Genomic DNA, 20,541 nt, shown 5'->3' with positions numbered 1-20,541 from the left:
GCTGTAACCCTAACCCTAATCTCTAGTTTAAAACTGTAACCCTAACCCTAACCTTCCACGACAAGTGGCTAAGAGCTGTAACCCTAACCCTAATCTGTGGCGAAGAGCTGTAACCCTAACCCTAATCTCTAGTTTAAAGCTGTAACCCTAACCCTAATCTAAGGCTAAAACCTGTAACCCTAACCCTAATCTGTGGTTAAGAGCTGTAACCCTAACCCTAATCTCTAGTTTAAAACTGTAACCCTAACCCTAACCTTCCACGACAAGTGGCTAAAACTTGTAACCCTAACCCTAATCTGTGGCTAAAACCTGTAACCCTAACCCTAATCTGTGGCTAAAACTTGTAACCCTAACCCTAACCTGTGGCTTAGAGCTGTAACCCTAACCCTAACCTGTGGCTAATCATGGCTGAAACCCATAACCCTAACCCTAACTTCTGGCTACAAGCAGCCTCTTGTTAAAAATATTAAGTTTCATACAATATCAGACAGACCAGCAAAATATTCAGTGTTCAGAAGCATTTATTTGAGTAAGAAAAAGATAATTCTTTATTAGATACACAGGTGGAAGCAGCAGGCAGCAGTAAAAATAGAAACTTTGCATGATATAAACAAGACGAGATATATAAAATATGAAGAACATTCATATTGTTCGGTATAGCAAGGCATCAAAAATGGTCAAAAAATGTCATAGTATAGTAAGACATCCAAAAATGTCAAAAAATGTCATAGTATAGTAAGGTGTCAAAAAATGTCAAAAATTTTGATATTATACTTAGGCGTCAAAAATGGTCAAAAAATGTCATAGTATAGTAAGACATCCAAAAATGTCAAAAAATGTCATAGTATAGTAAGGCATCAAAAATGGTCAAAAAATGTCATAGTATAGTAAGGTGTCAAAAAATGTCAAAAATTTTAATATTATACTTAGGCATCAAAAATGGTCAAAAAATGTCATAGTATAGTAAGACATCCAAAAATGTCAAAAAATGTCATAGTATAGCATGGCGTCAAAAAATGTCAAAAAATGTCATAGTATAGTAAGTCGTGAAAAAATGTCAAAAATTTTGATATTGTACTAAGGCATCAAAAATGGTCAAAAAATGTCATAGTATAGTAAGACATCCAAAAATGTCAAAAAATGTCATAGTATAGTAAGGTGTCAAAAATGGTCAAAAAATGTCATAGTATAGTAAGGTGTCAAAAAATGTCAAAAATTTTAATATTATACTTAGGCATCAAAAATGGTCAAAAAATGTCATAGTATAGTAAGACATCCAAAAATGTCAAAAAATGTCATAGTATAGCATGGCGTCAAAAAATGTCAAAAAATGTCATTGTATAGCATGGCGTCAAAAAATGTCAAAAAATGTCATAGTATAGTAAGGCGTCAAAAAATGTCAAAAATTTTGATATTGTACTAAAGCATCAAAAATGGTCAAAAAATGTCATAGTATAGTAAGACATCCAAAAATGTCAAAAAATGTCATAGTATAGCATGGCGTCAAAAATGGTTAAAAAATGTCATTGTATAGCATGGCGTCAAAAAATGTCAAAAAATGTCATAGTATAGTAAGGCGTCAAAAAATGTCATAGTATAGTAAGGCATCAAAAATGGTCAAAAAATGTCATAGTATAGTAAGGTGTAAAAAAATGTCAAAAATTTTGATATTGTACTAAAGCATCAAAAATGTCAAAAAATGTCATAGTATAGCATGGTATCAAAAATGGTCAAAAAATGTCATAGTATAGTATGGCGTCAAAAATCATCAAAAAATGTCATAGTATAGTAAGGCGTCAAAAAATGTCATAGTATAGTAAGGTGTCAAAAAATGACAAAAATTTTGATATTATACTAAGGCATCAAAAACGGTCAAAAAATGTCACAGTATAGTAAGGCATCAAAAATGTCATAGTATAGTATGGCGTCAAAAATCATCAAAAAATGTCATAGTATAGTAAGGCGTCAAAAAATGTCATAGTATAGTAAGGTGGTCAAAAAATGTCAAAAATTTTGATATTATAGTAAGGCATCAAAAACGGTCAAAAAATGTCACAGTATAGTAAGGCATCAAAAATGTCATAGTATAGTATGGCGTCAAAAATCATCAAAAAATGTCATAGTATAGTAAGACATCCAAAAATGTCAAAAAATGTCATAGTATAGTAAGACATCCAAAAATGTCAAAAAATGTCATAGTATAGCATGGCGTCAAAAAATTTCAAAAAATGTCAGTATAGTAAGGCATCAAAAAATGGTCAAAAAAATGTCAAAAAATGTCATAGTATAGCATGGCGTCAAAAATGGTCAAAAATGTCAAAAAATGTCATAGTATAGTAAGGCGTCAAAAAATGTCATAGTATAGTAAGGCATCAAAAATGGTCAAAAAATGTCATAGTATAGTAAGGTGTAAAAAAATGTCAAAAATTTTGATATTGTACTAAAGCATCAAAAATGTCAAAAAATGTCATAGTATAGCATGGCATCAAAAATGGTCAAAAAATGTCATAGTATAGTAAGTCGTCAAAAAATGTCAAAAATTTTGATATTGTACTAAAGCATCAAAAATGGTCAAAAAATGTCATAGTATAGTAAGACATCCAAAAATGTCAAAAAATGTCATAGTATAGCATGGCGTCAAAAATGGTTAAAAAATGTCATTGTATAGCATGGCGTCAAAAAATGTCAAAAAATGTCATAGTATAGTAAGGCGTCAAAAAATGTCATAGTATAGTAAGGCATCAAAAATGGTCAAAAAATGTCATAGTATAGTAAGGTGTAAAAAAATGTCAAAAATTTTGATATTGTACTAAAGCATCAAAAATGTCAAAAAATGTCATAGTATAGCATGGCATCAAAAATGGTCAAAAAATGTCATAGTATAGTATGGCATCAAAAATCATCAAAAAATGTCATAGTATAGTAAGACATCCAAAAATGTCAAAAAATGTCATAGTATAGCATGGCATCAAAAATGGTCAAAAAATGTCATAGTATAGTATGGCGTCAAAAATCATCAAAAAATGTCATAGTATAGTAAGGCGTCAAAAAATGTCATAGTATAGTAAGGTGTCAAAAAATGTCAAAAATTTTGATATTATACTAAGGCGTCAAAAACGGTCAAAAAATGTCATAGTATAGTAAGGCGTCAAAAAATGTCATAGTATAGTAAGTCATCAAAAATGGTCAAAAAATGTCATAGTATAGTAAGGTGTCAAAAAATGTCATAGTATAGTAAGGCATCAAAAATGGTCAAAAAATGACATAGTATAGTAAGGTGTCAAAAATCATCAAAAAACATCATAGTATGGTAAGGGGTCAAAAAATGTCATAGTTTACTAAGGCATCAAAAATGGTCAAAAAATGACATAGTATAGTAAGACCTCAAAAAATGTCATAGTATAGTATGGCGTCAAAAATCACCAAAAAAGGTCATAGTACAGTAAGGCGTCAAAAAATGTCAAAAATTTTCATATTATACTAAAGCATCAAAAACAGTGAAAAAATGTCATAATAAGGCATCAAAAAGGGTAAAAAAATGTCAGAATATAATAAGGTGCCAAAAAATGTCAAAAAATTGTCATGTTATAGTATACTTACTATAATATGAGATAGTATGCCTTTGTATAATATGAGATTTTGTGACATTTTTTGACGCCTTACTATACTATGACATTTTTTGACTATATTTGACACCCAATATTAGATTACTTTCACCATTACATACTATTTTTCTTATTGCATAGTACTTCTAACCTTACAGATAACTTTTAGTGTTGCAAACTACATCTAGTAACAGATTACTTTGATTATTGCATGTTACTGCTGATATTGCTCAGTACTTTTACATTACATCTATTAATACATATTACTTATTACATTACATTATTTTTATATGGCTGATTACTATTATTACTATTTTCTGATTTATTGAATCCTGAGCATAAACAATTTAATGTCAGGGTTCTTTGTTAGACAGTTGATGTAAAGCTGTTGGTGATTTACCTGGAGGCCTCTGTCCTGTTCTAAAAAACTCCTTGATTGTATGAAGACTCTCTGTGATAGTGGACTACGTTTCTGTAATTGTGGACAAAGTCTCTTTGATCATTGACAATGACTGATCACGGATGAGGCCGTTGAATCGGGGAACTTCGTCACTACTGACTCTTGCTCATGTCTCTGCGAGTCACGGACAAGGTCTCTGATCATGGACGATGTCTCCCTCATCCTCAACAATGTTTCTCCGAATGGACGATGCCTCAGCGATTGTAGACGATGGAGGAATGAGAAACATAGAAAGGAAAATGTTCAATACACTACTACCTACTGCTCATCAACAATAAAAACTTTCACTTCACTTTTTTTTGAAAGCAGGTTTTTAACTTGAGATATTGTTCATTATACTTCAGTGCACAGGCAGAAAATTAATTATATTATTCAATACTAAGATCATTAAATATCAAGGATTTAAACAATAACACTGTTATTAACATTAATAATTCATCTCATCAACACATTTATTTTCAGACTGAGTAAATCTTTAGGACTCATACCTGTTTGGTTTGTAAGGTCAGAGCTGGTGTCTCTGTCCAGGCTGCTGCGGCTGAACCAGTAAACCTGGAAAACACAATTACAACATTTGAAAAACAAATAACCTCATTGTAAAGTATGGTTCACCTCCAAAACTTGCACAGTGTAGAGGAATCCAATACTGAAAAGTGAACACTGAAAATCACACTTTGAGTTTTGAGGTGAATAAATGAACTATTTTACTAAATAACACAGAGAAAAACAATTTATGATGATTTGTAACAGCAATCTGAGTGGAGTGACTTGTGGAGGAGCACAGAGTTAAAATGTAGTTTTCAAGTCTGTTTTTAACACAAAACTGAGTTCTAAAAAACTAGAACTGGAAATATTCATCCTGTCAACCAAGAAGAGTCCAGTATAAAAAACTATAAAATGCAACCCCAAGTTGGTTGGGGTTTTCTCTGTGAAGCTAACTACATCATCCAGCTACATTTCGCTGATGTCAGATGCAAACAAACCATACTGTTGCCCCACACTTCCATAATCTTAAATATAGTGTTTCTGTGAAATATTCTTCTGTTTTCTAAAATGTCGTTGTGTTCTGACCTTCAGGGCCACCGTAATTAACTGCTTGTTGGTGAATACCAACAAGCCAATGCCAATAGCTAAGGCTTTTATTTTGAAATGTTCAAACCGGATGGATTTCTCGGCCGTTGCTCGCTTTTAGCGGCGGCATAAAAAATGGCCATCGCCAGATTCGGTGAACTATCGGTGCCTTTTTTATTAAACGGTCCCTTTTGTTAACAAGGCAACAGAGTAAACCGTTCGAGTCGAAGCGGTGCTAGCTGAAACCGGAGCTAACGGACGGCAAGTCAGGCTGTTTCTCGGCCGTTGGAAGGGCTCTGCGAGCGGCTGAAGCAGATGGGATCCTCGGTGTATTTGGGCAAAAGGCGGAAGACTGCGTATCAACAGACCGAGTCAGAGATGCTAGACAGCTACAGCCGCTAGCCAGCTAACTATTTGTCACAAGATGTTGGTAAACGGGAGCCGATTCACCAGGTAAACGAACACCGGGCCGACGGGGGGCTGCTGGCGGTGTCTGTGCGCGGTCTGAGGCAGCCCCAGACCCGCTGCCACTTGTGGAGAATTGACCCGTTAAACATAACGCTCAGCTAGCTAACGTTAGCTTGGACGACTGTTGGGATGTTGTCGTTCCTCTTTCTCTTTATTCCTCCTTGGATATGTAGGCAAACAGCTCCGTGTCTCCTCAGTGTTGTGTGTCTGTGTGTGTCTGTGTGTGGAGACAGGAAGTGCATTTTCTGCTGCAGCCTCAGAGTTTGGTTGCAGGAGTTGAACTAACCAGAGTGGATCAGTTTGCTCAGCGTGCAGGCTGCAGGGCTTCTACCCAAACTGCAGCTGAAGTATCTCATCGATTCATCTTTAAAGGACAGTTCCCCTGTTTTTTCCCCCCATGGTACAACACTCCACTGATATTTACATATCACACATCAGTTCTGAAGCATGTAACAGATATTTTGGTTGTTAAAAGCTGATGAAGTGAAGACAGATAAGAAAAGTAGCCACAGGAAAGTTAGTATATGCAATAAGATCATACGACAACCACTACTGGTCCACAGAAACATTAAATTACCATAATCACGGACAGATCATGAGAAAAGCTACTGCTGGGTACAGACAGGTAAAAGGCCTCTCTGGGGCCTGACCAGGATCTAGTTCTTATTCTCTACTTGTAATTCTTTGTATTTGCACCTGATGAGCTGGAAGAGAAACCTCTGCAGAATCTAAAGATTCCAGATGTGATTGTGGCTTTAAAACAGATGTTAACTTGTCAGTTTTCTCTCGTCTTCAGGAATTGAGGAGAGCAGGGGAAGAATTTCGACTGACGACATCCTTCTTTATGGAGCCGCAACAGGACGACTTGAACTGAAACGGCATAGACACTCAGCTAGACTCAGCACTCACTGAACCTCAGGATGGCGAGCAGGAGGAAATCCACCACTCCCTGCATGGTTCCTCCTCGAGAGACCGTCGACTCGGACCAGGAGATGGAGGATGTCGCGGAGGCAGTGGAGCCGGAGGACAGCAACGGCGTGGTGGCCGTCTCCTCAGAGGTCTGCGGCCTGCCGGAGGAGCGGGGCGAGGAGGCCGACGTCAGGCAGGCGTCGGACCCCTACCTGGACTTGAACATGGCGGAAGGGGGATACGAGTGCAAATACTGCAGCTTCCAGACATCAGAGCTCAACCTGTTCACCATGCATGTGGACACGGAGCATCCCGACGTCGTCCTCAACACGTCCTACGTCTGCATGGAGTGTGACTACCACACAAAGAGGTAGACCACCTGTGTGTCTGTACGGGGTGTGTTTGTTGGTTGTACTAAAAGTCTCTGAATCAATCTGTCTCTGTAAACGATTCTCCCCCGTCTAGTTATGACACGCTACTGGCCCACAACGCTCGCCTCCACCCCGGCGAGGACAACTTCACGCGGACGATGGTGAAGCGAAACAACGAGACCATCTTCCAGCAGACAGTCAACGACCTCACCTTCGACGGCAGCTTCATCAAAGTGGAGGACGACGAGGCAGAGGAGACGTCCCGCAAGGGCATCGCCCTCAGTAAGACTCCCATCATGAGGATCAAGAGCAGACCGGAGCCCAAGAAGTTTGCCGCAGCGCACAAAATGGCCATCGATGACGTCATCAAAGTGGAGAGCGACGACGAGGATGACGAGAACAAGGAGCCGCCCACCCTGTCACCCGCCCCGATGACGCCCGCCGCCGTCACCGCCCCTCGCCTCATCCCCGTCTCTGCGCCGGTGCAGGTCCAGGCCGTTCCGCAGAGCATCGTGGTCAACAGCCCCAACGTGCTGCAGATTAAAGGCGGCTCGGGTGGCAGCGCCGTGCTGCCTCCAGGGACGCTGGCTCAGGTTCTGTCGGCCCTGCAGAACCAGCAGAGCAGCCCCCAGACCCAGACTCAGCTTCTCATCCCCATCAGCAGCATCCCCACCTACAACACGGCCATGGACAACAACGTCCTGCTGGTCAGCGCCTACAACAGGTAACAACACCTGGACTCTGTCCTTCAGTAGAATCCTCTTCTCTCTGTGGTTTTAACCTCCTGTTAACTAATTTGACTATTTTCAGTGGCGGATTGATCTACATTTGAAGCTCTAGTGATCATTTGGGGCAACAGGAACTTTCAGAAGTCCTCTTAGTGGTGTGTTCAAGGACACAGCTCAGACTTGGAGTGAGATGCTGAACTACAACAAACACCAAACTGTTTTCATTATGTCTAATTTCCAGCCCAGAATCAACTCCAGTGTTTAAAATGATCCTTGGACACGTCAACACAAAATTCAAAACAAAAATTCTGACAAAATCTAAACATGACTCAGTGTTCACTGTGATGGAACAGCGACCGGCAGCGAGTTTCATGTCTCTGCAAGTTTGCAAGATTCGACCTGAAACGAGCGTTTGCTTGGTAGGAAAACAGTTTAACATGGTGATCTGTGGTTTAACTGGAGCCATGCACTAACTTCACACTAACACACCTGAATTACAAAGTGCAGGTGTGGCGATTTAAAGACACGAGTGTTTACCTGTGTTATCCAGTGATGGATCTGGAGCTCGATGAATTCCAGACACTGAAAGACTCAACATGAAAAAGACGCTGTCCATCTGTATTTACACTGAACCCAAATTACAGCAGCTCAAATAAACAGGAGGTTCATGAAAGTGGCAGCCCTGAGCTCCACACCTGTAAACAAAGAGAAGGTATGAGTACACATTAGTTTTAACCTTGACGTGCGTCTCAGTGTGATGATCATTTAGTCATTTACTGAGCAGCTGACGATAATAAATAAAAACCTCTCTTCACCGGCCTGTTGACAGTTGGATAAATGGAAAATGGAATGTTTTGATCGATCAACATCCCCAAACCCAATAAATACTCAATTTCCCATCATGCCTGACAAAGAAAAGCTTCTGTGTGTCTGATGAACTGGAGCCAGGAAGTGTTTTAATCATCTCTCATACAATATACCAAACACTTCCTTCAAGAAATCACCTTCAGCCAAAAAGATTTTTCACACATTTTATAGAGCTGCAGCCCCTTTAGGCCGATATATAGAAACTTACAGACTCACATCTGCACAAAGCTGCACCGAGCCAGTGGTTGATGTGTTTTTAGCACAGTTCAGTTCAGTCTCTGTGGTTGTTCTACTCACCATGTGACCGCTCTGTTGTTTCCTGTCCTATTTACCAGCTCAGTCTGTAGAAATCTCAACAGTCAAACTCAAATTTTTTTTTTTTTTTTTTTTTACATCGCAGGTTTCCGTACCCCTCAGTGTCCGAGATCATGGGCCTGTCCTCACAGACCAAGTTCAGCGAGGAGCAGATCAAGGTCTGGTTTTCTGCTCAGAGGCTCAAACACGGAGTCAGCTGGACGCCGGAGGAGGTCGGTGGCTTCACGGGCTGCTGTCACACACACACACACACACACACACACACACACACACACACACACACACACACACACACACACACACACATCCATTTTTAGGACTGCGTTTCACACATTTGTTCCTCACATGATGTTTTTCTAATGACTGTGAATGTCAGAAAACGCTGCATAACATTTATCTCTTAATAGAAAAAAAAAATAGAACAAGTGCTGAGCGACCTTCAGACTGTTGTTATAAGTGTCTAACATTATTATGGATAGGATTCCTACAGAGACAGAGCTTTTTATCAAAGAGTTTAACTAGAAACATTGTTATATATCCCTACCAGACTCCTTTGACAAAAACAGGAGTTTTACCGAGCAGAACACAGGAGCTGCTGGAATACCACTGCCTCCATCTGTTGGTTTGTTTGTGTTATTGTGTGGCTTTCAGTAACAGAAGTAGTATTCAGATACTTTACAGAAGTAAAAGTACATTAAAATAACACAAACACACTAACAGATGGAGGCAGTGGTATTCCAGCAGCGCCTGTGGTCTGCTCATCTAAAATTCCTGTTTTTGTCAATGGAGTCTAGTACTGACAAATAGCAACATTTCTAGCATCATTTAATCATTTTAATTGCTAAATCCATCCATTTTATACCAGTTATCCAAGTCCAGGCTGCATTAATTTAATCAATTATATCATTAGGAATTATGGTTATGTACTGCGGAGAGATACTGAGATAACGTAACTCTCGGCCATATTGTCACTACTGCGTTTCCATCACACTTTCTTACTTTGGCTGGCATGATGGTGAAAGAGGCATTAATCATCAGTTTATGTGACATTAAAGAGATCTTAGAAAGTCTTAAATTTAAACCTGCAGAAAGAGTTTTTAGTCTTTTTTTTGTCCACACATCAGACAAAGTACATTCTTTAATACATTTACCAAACCAACCAACCAGTCTTCCATCACAGACCTTTTAAACCCCACGAGAGTCTGACCACATTGTGAAGTCATTGGTTTTTATTTTGTCTGATCCAAAATCTCAATTTAAAAACAAGCAGCAGCGACTGTGTTTTATTAACTCCAGCACTTTGCCTGAAGTTGGCAGACTTTATCAAATCACTTCATAAAATTTATTTTTATAGACTTGCTGCTGTGATGCAACAATCTCTTTATTGATTATGTGACCTTTTTAAGTGGTGCCACGCTTTCATTGCTTTACAGCCACTCTCCTATGTTTTTTTAAAAATATATATTTTCTTGGTAGGTTTTGAGCTTTTGCCATTTCATACCTCAGGCTGAATTCTGTCTGGTTCACTCTGAGGGTCGTAAACTGTCCTTCAGTTAGATGTGAAGTGCTCTCTGGTGCACTTGGTTTTGGTTTCTGTTATAATCGGGAGATTGAGTCTGTTGATTTGTTCATCCTGTTTCCCAGTTGAGATAAATCCTACTTGCTATGGATCAGTAAAGTTAAAACTCCTCTCTGCAGGTGGAGGAGGCAAGGAGGAAGAAGTTTAATGGCACGGTGCAGACCGTCCCTCAGACCATCACCGTCATCCCCGCCAACATCGCCGCTGCCACCAACGGCCTGCAGTCCATCTTCCAGACGTGTCAAATCGTCGGGCAGCCGGGCCTCGTCCTCACCCAGGTGGCCGGTAACGGCAGCACCGTGCCGGTCGCCTCACCCATCACGCTGACGGTGGCGGGCGTCCCCGGCAACCAGCCAAAAGCCGCCGAACCGTCAACGTCAGAATCCAAAACGGAGATGTCAGCTTCTTCAGTCAGCACGCCGCTCGGTTTGGATGCAGGGGCAGTGAAACCGAAGAAGTCCAAGGAGCAGCTGGCAGAGCTGAAGGCCAGCTACAGCAGGAGGCAGTTTGCCACTGAGGCGGAGATCTCTCGGCTCATGCAGGTCACCAAACTCTCCAAACGAGCAATAAAGAAGTGGTTCAGCGACACACGCTACAACCAGAGGAACTCAAAGGATCACCACGGCGTCCTGCTGAGCGAAACCCCGTCCAGCAGAGCGGTGGTGTCGGCCGGAGGCAAAGTGGGAAGGCAAAGCAGCGTGAGCCTTAATGACAGCAACAACAGTGACAACACTACCACCATCGTCATCGACTCCAGCGACGATGCCAGCGACTCCTCTCCAACGTCTGCCAACGCCCCAGGGTCGTCCGGTTCGACCAGCTACCCGCGGGTCAAATTCCGCCACGCCTTCCCTGACTTCACGCCGCAGAAGTTCAAGGAAAAGACGCCGGAGCAGCTGCTCATCCTGGAGGCCAGCTTCCAGAAATCAGACACACCTTCTGACGAGGAGCTGAGTCGGCTGCGAGCGGAGACGAAGCTGACAAGACGCGAGGTGGACGCTTGGTTCACCGAGAGGCGGAAAATGCCCTCGGCGGGGCAGCTGAAAGACGGAGACGTCGACGGAGGGGACTTGGAGAAGGCGAAACCGGCCACTGTGCCTTCGTCCTCGGCTCAGGAGAGGCAGACGACTCCTCCCGCTGGCAGGAAGATGATGAAGAAGACACCGGAGCAGCTCCACATCCTGAAGAAGGCGTTTGTCCGCACACAGTGGCCCACATCTGAGGAGTACGACCAGATGGCGGAGGAGAGCGGCTTACCGAGGACGTACATCGTCAACTGGTTCGGAGACACGCGCTACGCCTGCAAGAACAGCAACCTGAAGTGGTACTACCTCTACCAGAGCGGGAAGGTGAACATGCTTTTATTATAGAGCCGTAGGTAGATTAAAAAAGGTTCTGTTTGTAAACTGATTCTTCAGTCACTTGAACTCATCTTCTAAATATTCACTGGATTTAAGGTGGACGAGGCGCTGAACGGTGGAGCCAAGAGCCAGAAGAAGTCCAGGAAGCGTTTCCGCGGTTGGTCCAGGAGGACGCGTCGACCGTATCCCTGCAAACGTTCGCCACAGGAGGGTGCCACTGCCATCAAGGTCTGTTTTTCCACATTTATCTGAACCTACTGCTGATGGCTTCTTCCTTTTTAATGTGATGTTTGTTTTCCTTGTCCCTCCTGCAGGTGAAGTCCGGTAAGGCGTTTCTGAAGGACTACTACCTCAAACACCGAGCCCTGAGCGAGAAAGACCTGGACGACCTGGTGACAAAGTCCAGCATGAGCTACGAGCAGGTGAGGGACTGGTTCTCCGAGGCCGCCAGGAGAGCGGAGGAGGGCAGGGAGCCCTTCAGCGATGAGGAGGCAGAGGGAGAGGAGGTGGAGGTGGAGGGTGAGGAGGATGACGACGAGGAGGAAGAGGAAGAAGAGGAGGCGGCGGCGGCAGAGCACGGAGACAGCGAGGGAGAGATGGAGGTGAAGGAACAAGGAGAGGAGGCCACAGACGACGACTGCAACGAGGAGGAAGAGGAGGAAGAGAAGGAGGAGGAGGAGGATGCAGAGGAGGTGGAGGACGATGAGACAATTCAGGAGGAATCTGAAGGTGTCAGCCAATCACAGCCTCAGGCAGAGGAGCAGACATGAGCAGACAGGTGAGAGGCACACCTGAATGGGCTTTAATGTCACGACATCCACTCCAAGTAAAGTAATAAAGAACCAAAGCTCCAACTAGTCATCTAATTCATCTTCTGCTCCAGCTCTAATGCTGACTAAGATTTCTTTGTACTCAAAAGTACCTAAAATTCAGATTCACCTTATTTATTCTTTGATAATAAAGCTCCTGGTTCATTTCACAGTTTTGCCAATTTTAATTTTAAATTTTAATCAGGTAGAGTTCTCATTCACCTTGTGTTCAGACATTTAGCATCTGCGGCTTTGAGTTTAAAAACTTAAACTCTATTTCTGAAATTTAAAGTAACTAAGTTTTATTTTGGTACAGAACTGTTAGTGCTGAGGAATTAGAAAAACAATACGTGGCCACAGGTATCTCCTGGATTGGAGTTTTACCATCCCACCTGTAAAAACCAACCCAGTTCAGTCTCTGCAACTTAATTAGTAAAATGAAAATCTAACAAGTTTTTTTTCTTTCTAAAATCTTTAAATCCAGCCCCCAGTAGCAGATATTGTCTGTGTTTTACAGAGGTTTAAATTCAGCTTGTTTAATCCTGCAGACGCCTCCTGCTGAGTCCACTGAGGAAAAGCTGTTACTGTTTGAATATGTGGAAAATCATTGTTAGCTTCACATTGTTGTTATCAATTAACACAGAAAATTTTCTCAGTCGGGTGTTTAATCTTTAAAATGTCAGCTCGTGGTGACGTCTTGTTTTCTCTGACCAGCACAGAAAATACTTATTTTAGTGGAACTGGTGCTCTAATGAAAATGACTTCTCAAACCAGTTAACCAGGTTAATTTTCTTCATCAGTTATTCAATTTAATTAAATCAACTCACAACTCCTGAGCTGTACCCAATCCAGAAATTTGAGAACTGATTTGTCAAAGTAGATTTGGCCTAGTGGAAGCAAAGATTCCCCAACTAAAGTCTTTCATTAAAGCATCAAATCGAGTGCTGAGCTTTAAAATCAGAGATGAAAATGTGATGCAGTGGAAACAATCCGGTCATTATAGGGGATTTTAAATGGTGCGTCATCTGAATCTGAACTAAACAAATGTATTTTTGTAAAGGACATTTAGCTGAAAATGAAAAGATTCAACATTTTCTAACACGCAGCCAATTATCTTTAAAAATGATGGTGACATTTTCTGAGCAGCTGCTGGAAACATCACGAACAACACGTCAAACGGTTCTGTCCTCATCTGACGTTCTGCTCGTGTCTTTTTTTTTTATTTTTTCCACAGAATTAGCGTTGCTTCCCCCACTGTGGAGATGACACGGAGGACGGTAATGCGTCAGTGTTTCTCAGCTGGCGGGTCGGGACCCAAAGACGGCTGCGGGAAGCTCAAGACAGAGGCCACAGCTGAGACGGATCACGTGACAACTCTAAAACGATGGGTTCGTGCTTTCGAGACGAACTTTGGGTCCTGATGGAGCTGAGAAGCACTGAGACAACAGAGCTGAATTAAAAAGGGACAAAGCGTCAGGATTAAGTTTGTTTTGGCTGATAAACTGTGGGGACCAATTCAACGTTAAAGATGATGCCTCTCACCAAACGGCGGCGCCACGAGAGTAAGTTCCAGCTCTGCTCCTGTATAAATAACAAGGCTTTTATTTTGGTGAGGATGACAGGGCTTTTATTTTGGCCTTATGTCACTTTTTCTTACAGAAATTTACAAAAAAAATTTCAACATTTTAAAGGTAAACTTTGTATAAAGGAAATAAAATCCAAAACATTTCTAAGAGGTGAGACCTCGCATGGTTTTCTCGTTATTAAAATAACTTTTTTCAGAATAACAGAGGAACCATGAAACCTTTTTCTCAAGGGAACGTCCTCTCCCCAAACCCAACTATAAAAACATTTTACTCTTCTGAAAGAAAAGGTTTTTAAAACCACATTGTTTTTTGTGAATAGGTAACTCAAATTTAGTGCCATTCTGTTTATAACTCTTTGTTTAAATCAAAAAAGAAAAATTAATGCTGGAATCAATTCCACATTGACGTTTTAACTCTTTTGTATTTTTTTCCAAGTGATTTGTTAAAGTCTGATAGACATATAACACAATGGAAACTGAATCCATTATTCTGTTATTATGCTATTATGAGTTCTTTTTGAAAAATAGTGATAATTTCCATGTTTGCAGGTGTTTGGGTCCATTCAGTTTCAATGACATCAATTCAGTCTGATTTTACCTCCAAACACACAAATCGCTGAAGGATGGAAGAAAAATGAGAGAACAGAAAAGCACTTAAAGGGAAAATCCACTTCAAAACTCATTATTACAACAACTGGTGCATTTGAGAGGTATTAAAATGTCTAATCAGAGTTATAGCCTAGAAAGTGGACTTAAATTACCCACAATGCAGCTAAAATAAAGTATACAATGGATGGTTGTTAATTTAAAACTGGATATTTCTCCCAACATATATGATCAACATATACGCTGCCGTAAATGGTTAAAGTTTGAGACCATCATGAACAGTGACTGTAAATAAAGATGGCCGACGCGTCTTTATTTTCTTGCGAAAATGAAGCCAAAACATCCTGGATATGAGCGCAGCCATCTTTGTTTCTGGTGAAGAGTGGTGCAGGAATGAGTCCTAAAACCAGGACGTAAGTTAGCATGTTAGCACTTCCTGTTCCCTCGTCCCAAAGTCAGTGTGTTTCTGGTTAAATGTCTGAAATAAGGTCTGTGGTTTTAACACAAGCTCAAGACATTTTCAGGTTATACACTCTGATATAAAATCGGTAAGTAAATCCCCCACTCCTGATGTTTGAAGCTTTTACGTGTCTTAAAAAAGGCGGTTGCTAACGAGTGTCTAAATGAGACTACAGAGGTTGTCGGCGGAGTTAAGAAACTGATCCTTTTTGTGGAGGGAACCAGGATGATGCTAACTTCAGGGTTGGACTACAAAAATTAAAACCAAACTTATAAGTAAAAACTTGAACACACAACATTGGCATGTTTTCTCAGTTTTTTGTTTGGCTCATGTGTGATCTGCTGCTATACTGCAGCCAGCCACCAGGGGGCGGCTCAGATGTTTTGGCGTCACTCGCCATGTCGTCCATTTTAAGACAGTGAACGTACAGCTGTTATCTATGTTACTTAGTCTCTTTTCTGCACAAATTATAAAACTCAAAAAACTTTACATATAATAATGAGTAATAATAGATTTAATAAATGCTAATTTGAATTAATTTGATTTGCTCAGTTTCAAGTTTCCTGTCAACAGTCTTTTATACAACATACCGCATTTCCTGTCAGCAGCAAGTTCAAGGGTCATCCAAAGCTCGTTGAAAGGCATTGTGGGAAACGTAGGATGTCTGGTGAAAGAACAGAGAGAGAGAAACGGGGTTTAACAGTACGAAATAAATTTCAAAATCTTTTATATGGTGGATTTTTCCTTTAACATCCAGCTCTAAAATCAGACTGTTTAGGTTTTGGATCCTTCTGTGTCGGTTGTGTGGGAGGTTTCAGGTTCAACTTCTCAGTCACATGTCGTCAGGCAGTTTAGACACAAGTCGTCTTTTTTTCTTTTCTTTCTTTTTTTTTTGCAGATTTTGTCAGAGTTGATCGACTTGAACGGGATTTGAACCCAAATACTGTTTGTGTCCTTGTCCAAAAGAGGAAAAAACAACAACAACAAAAAAAAAACAAAACAAAAAAAAAAAACAAAGGCATGTTTGCTCTACTTCAGGAAACAGGCAACTTTACCTCAGTCAGTTAAGCTACAAACTCGGTAAGATTGTGACATTTACACTTTACGACAGTTCTTCTTTTTCTAGAGATTTCAATACTGTATGCATGAAAATACGAGTACACAGTAATAATTATGTCTTTCAGATGGCGTTTCTTTATTGTCCTCGCCAAAGTAAGTGAATCACTTTAAAGAGAGAGAGGAAAAAAAAAAGACATAGTTATTAGTGCATTTATTTGCTCCAATACGGGTGAACTAGTTAACAGTAACTTTCAGGTTTTTCACAAGAATTACAGACAATATTTTAGGGACAAGAAACCACAAGCACTTGGCTCAGTTCCTGCGGGAACTTTTTAACTTTTCATACGTTTTGGGGGAAAAAAAAAAAGACAAAATAAGCTTTTATTTTGCTTTTCTCTGCTCTTTCTTCCTGTGTTTACTGAACCATGTAGTTAGGATATGCAAATGTCACAGAACAATCAGTGGGTAGAGCGGTGAACTGTAAAATCTCGTTGATTTACTTCTTTTTTTTAATGATTTCATCAGCGACGTGGGATCCTTATACAAGCTCTGTAATTTTGCAAAGTTAAGCCTTTCTGCCATTCTTTAAATTGCTTTAATAGCCAACAGTTTTTAGTAGTTAATTTATTTATTATATCTGGACTTCATGGATATCTTTTTTTGTCTGCAAGCAAAAAAAATAAAAAGTGAAAAAACAGATTTGATTCGGATGCTGCCTTTTGTTTTGTCCTGATTTTCCCATGTTTTTAGGTGTAGGACAAAAATCCTTGGAATCTGTGTCCCTGGCCACTACGAACAGTTCCAGACTCCATTGACAAAAACAAGAATTTTACTTCACTCAACACAGGAGCTGCTGGAACACCTCTGCCTTCATCTGTTAGTTTGTTTGTGTTGTTGTGTGGTACTTTTACTTATATGTAAAGTATCTGATTACTTCTTCCATCACGGAAAGTCACACAACAACACAAACTAACTAACAGATGGAGGCAGTGGTATTCCAGCAGCTCCTGTGTTCTGCTCAGTAAAATTACTGTTTTTGTCGATGGAGTCTGGTAGTAATCGTTTACACCCAAAAACATGGGAAAATAAAGCCCAGGTTCACGAATACCAGGATTGATCAACAGAAAATCAATCGCAATGACTTGATATTGGGAACGATCGTTTAAGTTATTTATCTGACACAAATACCAAACTTTCTCTGGTTTAAGCTTCGTAGATCTGAACATTCAGACCAAATTTGGTCTTTAAATGTCACCCTGAGAAATCTTTATGGCAATTTCACCACATTTTACAATTAATGAAAGAAATAAAGTTCAGATCAATAAACATTTTAAATAGTTTTCATGACGAAAATTGTCAAATGTCTCATTTTGTTCGACCAACAGCCCAAAAATATTCAGCTGATATTGAATAAATAAAACCAGCAAATCCTCATATTTAATCAGTGGAACCAGAGAATTTGTTACTGATTTATTTTGTGTCACCAACTGATTCGTTAACTGATCTAAACTTCACCACACTATAGAGAGAAATACTGAACTTTATACTCTACACTCTACTCGCTGCACTACTATCAAAACATTTAATCAATAACTCAGCACTGGTTTTGACATTTGCTCATAGAGCCCACATGCTTTTGTGTAATTACCTGACAGAGACGAGCTCAGGTCCAGTTCACCTGAAACTCCGGTTCTGGACGCAGGTTTCAGTGTCTCTGTCCTCGTCTGAAAGAGAAACAGAACAGAGTTTTAACACAGAGTAGATGTGCAGTGTCAGGCTGTCAGGAGCAGGAGAGACAGTATCACTGATCAGCCGATCACTGATCAATCAAATCAGGTCCTGTCTGCTCTCTTCTGCTTTTAATTGACACATTTTCAGCTGAAAAACCTGAAGCTGCACTGAAACAGAAACGAGCTCAGACATGCACCTGAAGATCCTCACAACAAAAACAATGAAAAGGGAGGAAAAGTCATTATAAAACATGAAACTACATAAGTTAGGATTTAAATTTAAAGGCTCAGTTCATCCAAATAACAAGAAAAAACAACCTCTGCTTTTACTTTCTGTTCCGAGATCAGACGACCATTAAAAAAATAATCCACAGACTTCAGTGTGAACATTTACTCTGCTCTGTTTCTCTGAAAACTGTTGACAGCTCGAGAAAACTGCTGGATTTTAGTGTTTAAAGATGTTGAACAAGTTCTTCAGAATCAGAAAAGCTGAAAAAAAAAGTGTGATTCAGAGGACGACTGAGACTAAACACTTTCACTCTGGTGCAGATTTGCGCCACTTAGATTTGAGATTTTTTAACAAATTATTGCAGTTTTTACTGCACAATTAATACTTTTATTAAAAATTAAAAATATCTTCAGATTCCCTTTTTCCTCTCGTCTCCAGGTCTTTTTATGTTGTTATTTCTCCGATGATGTTTTTAAGTGAAAGAATTTGCTTGAAATTCGTTTCAAACCACAGCTGAAGAGACTTTTGCTCTGTAAACTGTTTTTAACCTCTGCTCTGCGAGTTGTTTGTAAATATTGATATTGGAAGCTGAAATCAGCTGCGTCACGTCTCATAAACGTCTCGCTTTAAAGCTTTTGTTTGGACACAAAACAGAAATCTTCACCTTTTCTCTAAATCCCTGTCGTGTCTTTTCTCTCTCGTGCTGTTTATTGTTTATTCCTCCTCCGTAAACAACAACAACAACATCAGCATCGGCAGCTTTGTTTCTTTTCAGCCTTGATTCCCACACTGAGACACTATTTATTTTATTTTTTTTCCCCCGTCCTTGATGACCCGCCTGAATCATTCAAGATATTCAGCGCCGTCGCCAAGTGCACCTGGTGAAACGCCATAGAAACCAGCAGCACCATAGAAACCAGTCTAACCAGTCCAGGGAACATACTGTTCTCAACCAGTCCTGAACCGCTGCCTTTGCATACCTCAGTCCACCTTCTCACCTGTCACTTTAAAGATGCCGAGCTTTGCCTTTTACTGACTTCGGCACTTTTTCTGCGGTAAACTGAGGCCTGGTTTGGGGTGATTTTGCCCATGAGGTTGCCAGAGACATTTTCGGGAGCCATGTTGGGGCGTTTTGACACGTCTGTGTGGTGGGAAGAAGGGGTCTGTCTTCTTCTTCCTGCCTCTATCTCCAGCAGATGGCAGTGTGAGCTCAAACACCCGCCTCCTCTGACTCTACTGTAAATCATGTAAAGCTGGCCGGGGTTAGGTAATACACCATTTGTTCACAGATCTGGGCATTAGCCAGCCTTCCTGGAAGTTCACTGGCTGGAAACCGAGTGGAACTCTGAGTTTTTCCCCCTCCTTCGCTAATTTCTCTGCTTTTTTTCACCTCCTGTTTTTGAATGAAACATTAGAGGAAAAGGGTTGATTCATGTCCTTCTTCACAACACCGAGCTCTGCCCCATTTTGTGGCGTCGGGTCTCCCTCGAAAACACCAGTTACATGCCGCAAATGGTCTGGCAGGGGCCTCTGTGAAAACACAAGCAAACCGCCAGCCTCGCAGGAGATAAAAGTTGACTGTTTTTAGGCGAAAAAAGGAGGAGAAGGAGAAGAAGAAGGAGGAGGAGGAGGAGGAGGGAGGGGAAAAGAAGAGGCGGCGACCGAAGAGTTAACCTGCACAAGACCCGTCTGAACCAGGGGTGGGACCTGCTCCCTTTCCCTAATCAGAGCAGAGAGAAAGGGATGAAGGAGGAGGAGGAGGGGGAGGAGAAAAGAGGGAGGAGGAGTGGGGGGGAGGAAAAGAGGGGGAGGGATGAGGAAGAGAAAATTAGAGTCGACACGAGTGGTGTGACGGGCCGAACAGAGGCCATGTGAGGATAACCGAGAACCCTTTCACTACTGACCTACTTCTACCAACACACACTGACAACACTCACGCACACATGTGTACAAGTGTGTGTGTGTGTGTATGTGTGTGTGTGTGTGTTTGTGTGTCTGTCAGTGTGTGTGTGTGTGTGTGTGTGTGTGTGTTTGAGTCTATATGGCCGGCCACTGAGAACTAAATCTCGTCTTTAAACCTTCACACACTCCAAAAAACACACACTCTCCATCTTGATAGCACACTCTTGAAACAACAGGCTCTCTATTCAACCTTTTAAGGTCCTTTGTTATTTATTGATTATTTATTGATCCTCTCTGCCCTAAAATGGTTCAATAAAGAACTCTATTTCTTACAGAGATCATTACAGGACCTTTGGACTTGTTTATTATAAGCATTTAAAACCCTGATCCTCTCGGTTGCTGCTCAGACAAAAATCAGGAAATCTGC

General features: G+C 40.8%; 1 protein-coding gene and 2 long non-coding RNA genes across 7 annotated transcripts in view; 2 read left to right on the top strand and 1 right to left on the bottom strand.

The window, feature by feature from the left end:
- The first annotated feature begins 509 nt into the window (after positions 1 to 509).
- On the top strand, positions 510 to 4,555 carry LOC127142015 (uncharacterized). Of its 5 annotated transcripts, XR_007812519.1 has the most exons (5): positions 510 to 892; positions 1,083 to 1,196; positions 1,463 to 1,642; positions 2,597 to 2,776; positions 2,928 to 4,555. It is a non-coding gene; the product is annotated as an uncharacterized LOC127142015 (long non-coding RNA). The 5 variants fall into 5 exon arrangements; XR_007812518.1 differs by lacking the exon at positions 2,928 to 4,555 and having other exon boundaries at positions 1,121 to 1,196; positions 2,597 to 2,921; XR_007812516.1 differs by lacking the exon at positions 2,928 to 4,555 and having other exon boundaries at positions 2,597 to 2,921.
- Positions 4,556 to 5,117: 562 nt separating this feature from the next.
- Positions 5,118 to 16,952, top strand: LOC108887593 (zinc fingers and homeoboxes protein 1). Its single transcript, XM_018683055.2, has 8 exons — positions 5,118 to 5,589; positions 6,401 to 6,883; positions 6,979 to 7,608; positions 8,880 to 9,006; positions 10,493 to 11,722; positions 11,831 to 11,962; positions 12,049 to 12,512; positions 13,778 to 16,952. The coding sequence occupies exons 2-7, from the start codon at positions 6,525 to 6,527 to the stop codon at positions 12,502 to 12,504; spliced, it is 2,934 nt and encodes a 977-aa protein (XP_018538571.1). The 5' UTR covers positions 5,118 to 5,589; positions 6,401 to 6,524; the 3' UTR covers positions 12,505 to 12,512; positions 13,778 to 16,952.
- Positions 15,000 to 20,541, bottom strand: part of LOC108887594 (uncharacterized) — a 26,591-nt gene continuing 21,049 nt past the window's right edge. Inside the window, exons 3-5 of the long non-coding RNA XR_001961654.2 lie at positions 17,902 to 17,977; positions 15,785 to 15,858; positions 15,000 to 15,134 (exon numbers count right to left, since the gene is read on the bottom strand). This is a non-coding gene — a long non-coding RNA (uncharacterized LOC108887594). The remainder of the gene's footprint in view (positions 15,135 to 15,784; positions 15,859 to 17,901; positions 17,978 to 20,541) is intronic.

The sequence above is a fragment of the Lates calcarifer genome, linkage group LG3 (genome assembly GCF_001640805.2).
Source record: "Lates calcarifer isolate ASB-BC8 linkage group LG3, TLL_Latcal_v3, whole genome shotgun sequence".
Classification (NCBI taxonomy): Eukaryota; Metazoa; Chordata; class Actinopteri; family Centropomidae; genus Lates; species Lates calcarifer.
This window is presented reverse-complemented; position numbering and strand designations above follow the sequence as displayed.

Excerpts from the sequence above, each read along its gene's own strand:
- LOC108887593 (XM_018683055.2), top strand. The coding sequence starts at position 6,525 with ATGGCGAGCAGGAGGAAATCCACCACTCCCTGCATGGTTCCTCCTCGA. Across the intron at positions 9,007-10,492 it reads TCAGCTGGACGCCGGAGGAG|GTGGAGGAGGCAAGGAGGAA; the intron begins GTCGGTGGCTTC and ends TCCTCTCTGCAG. Across the intron at positions 11,963-12,048 it reads AGGGTGCCACTGCCATCAAG|GTGAAGTCCGGTAAGGCGTT; the intron begins GTCTGTTTTTCC and ends TCCCTCCTGCAG.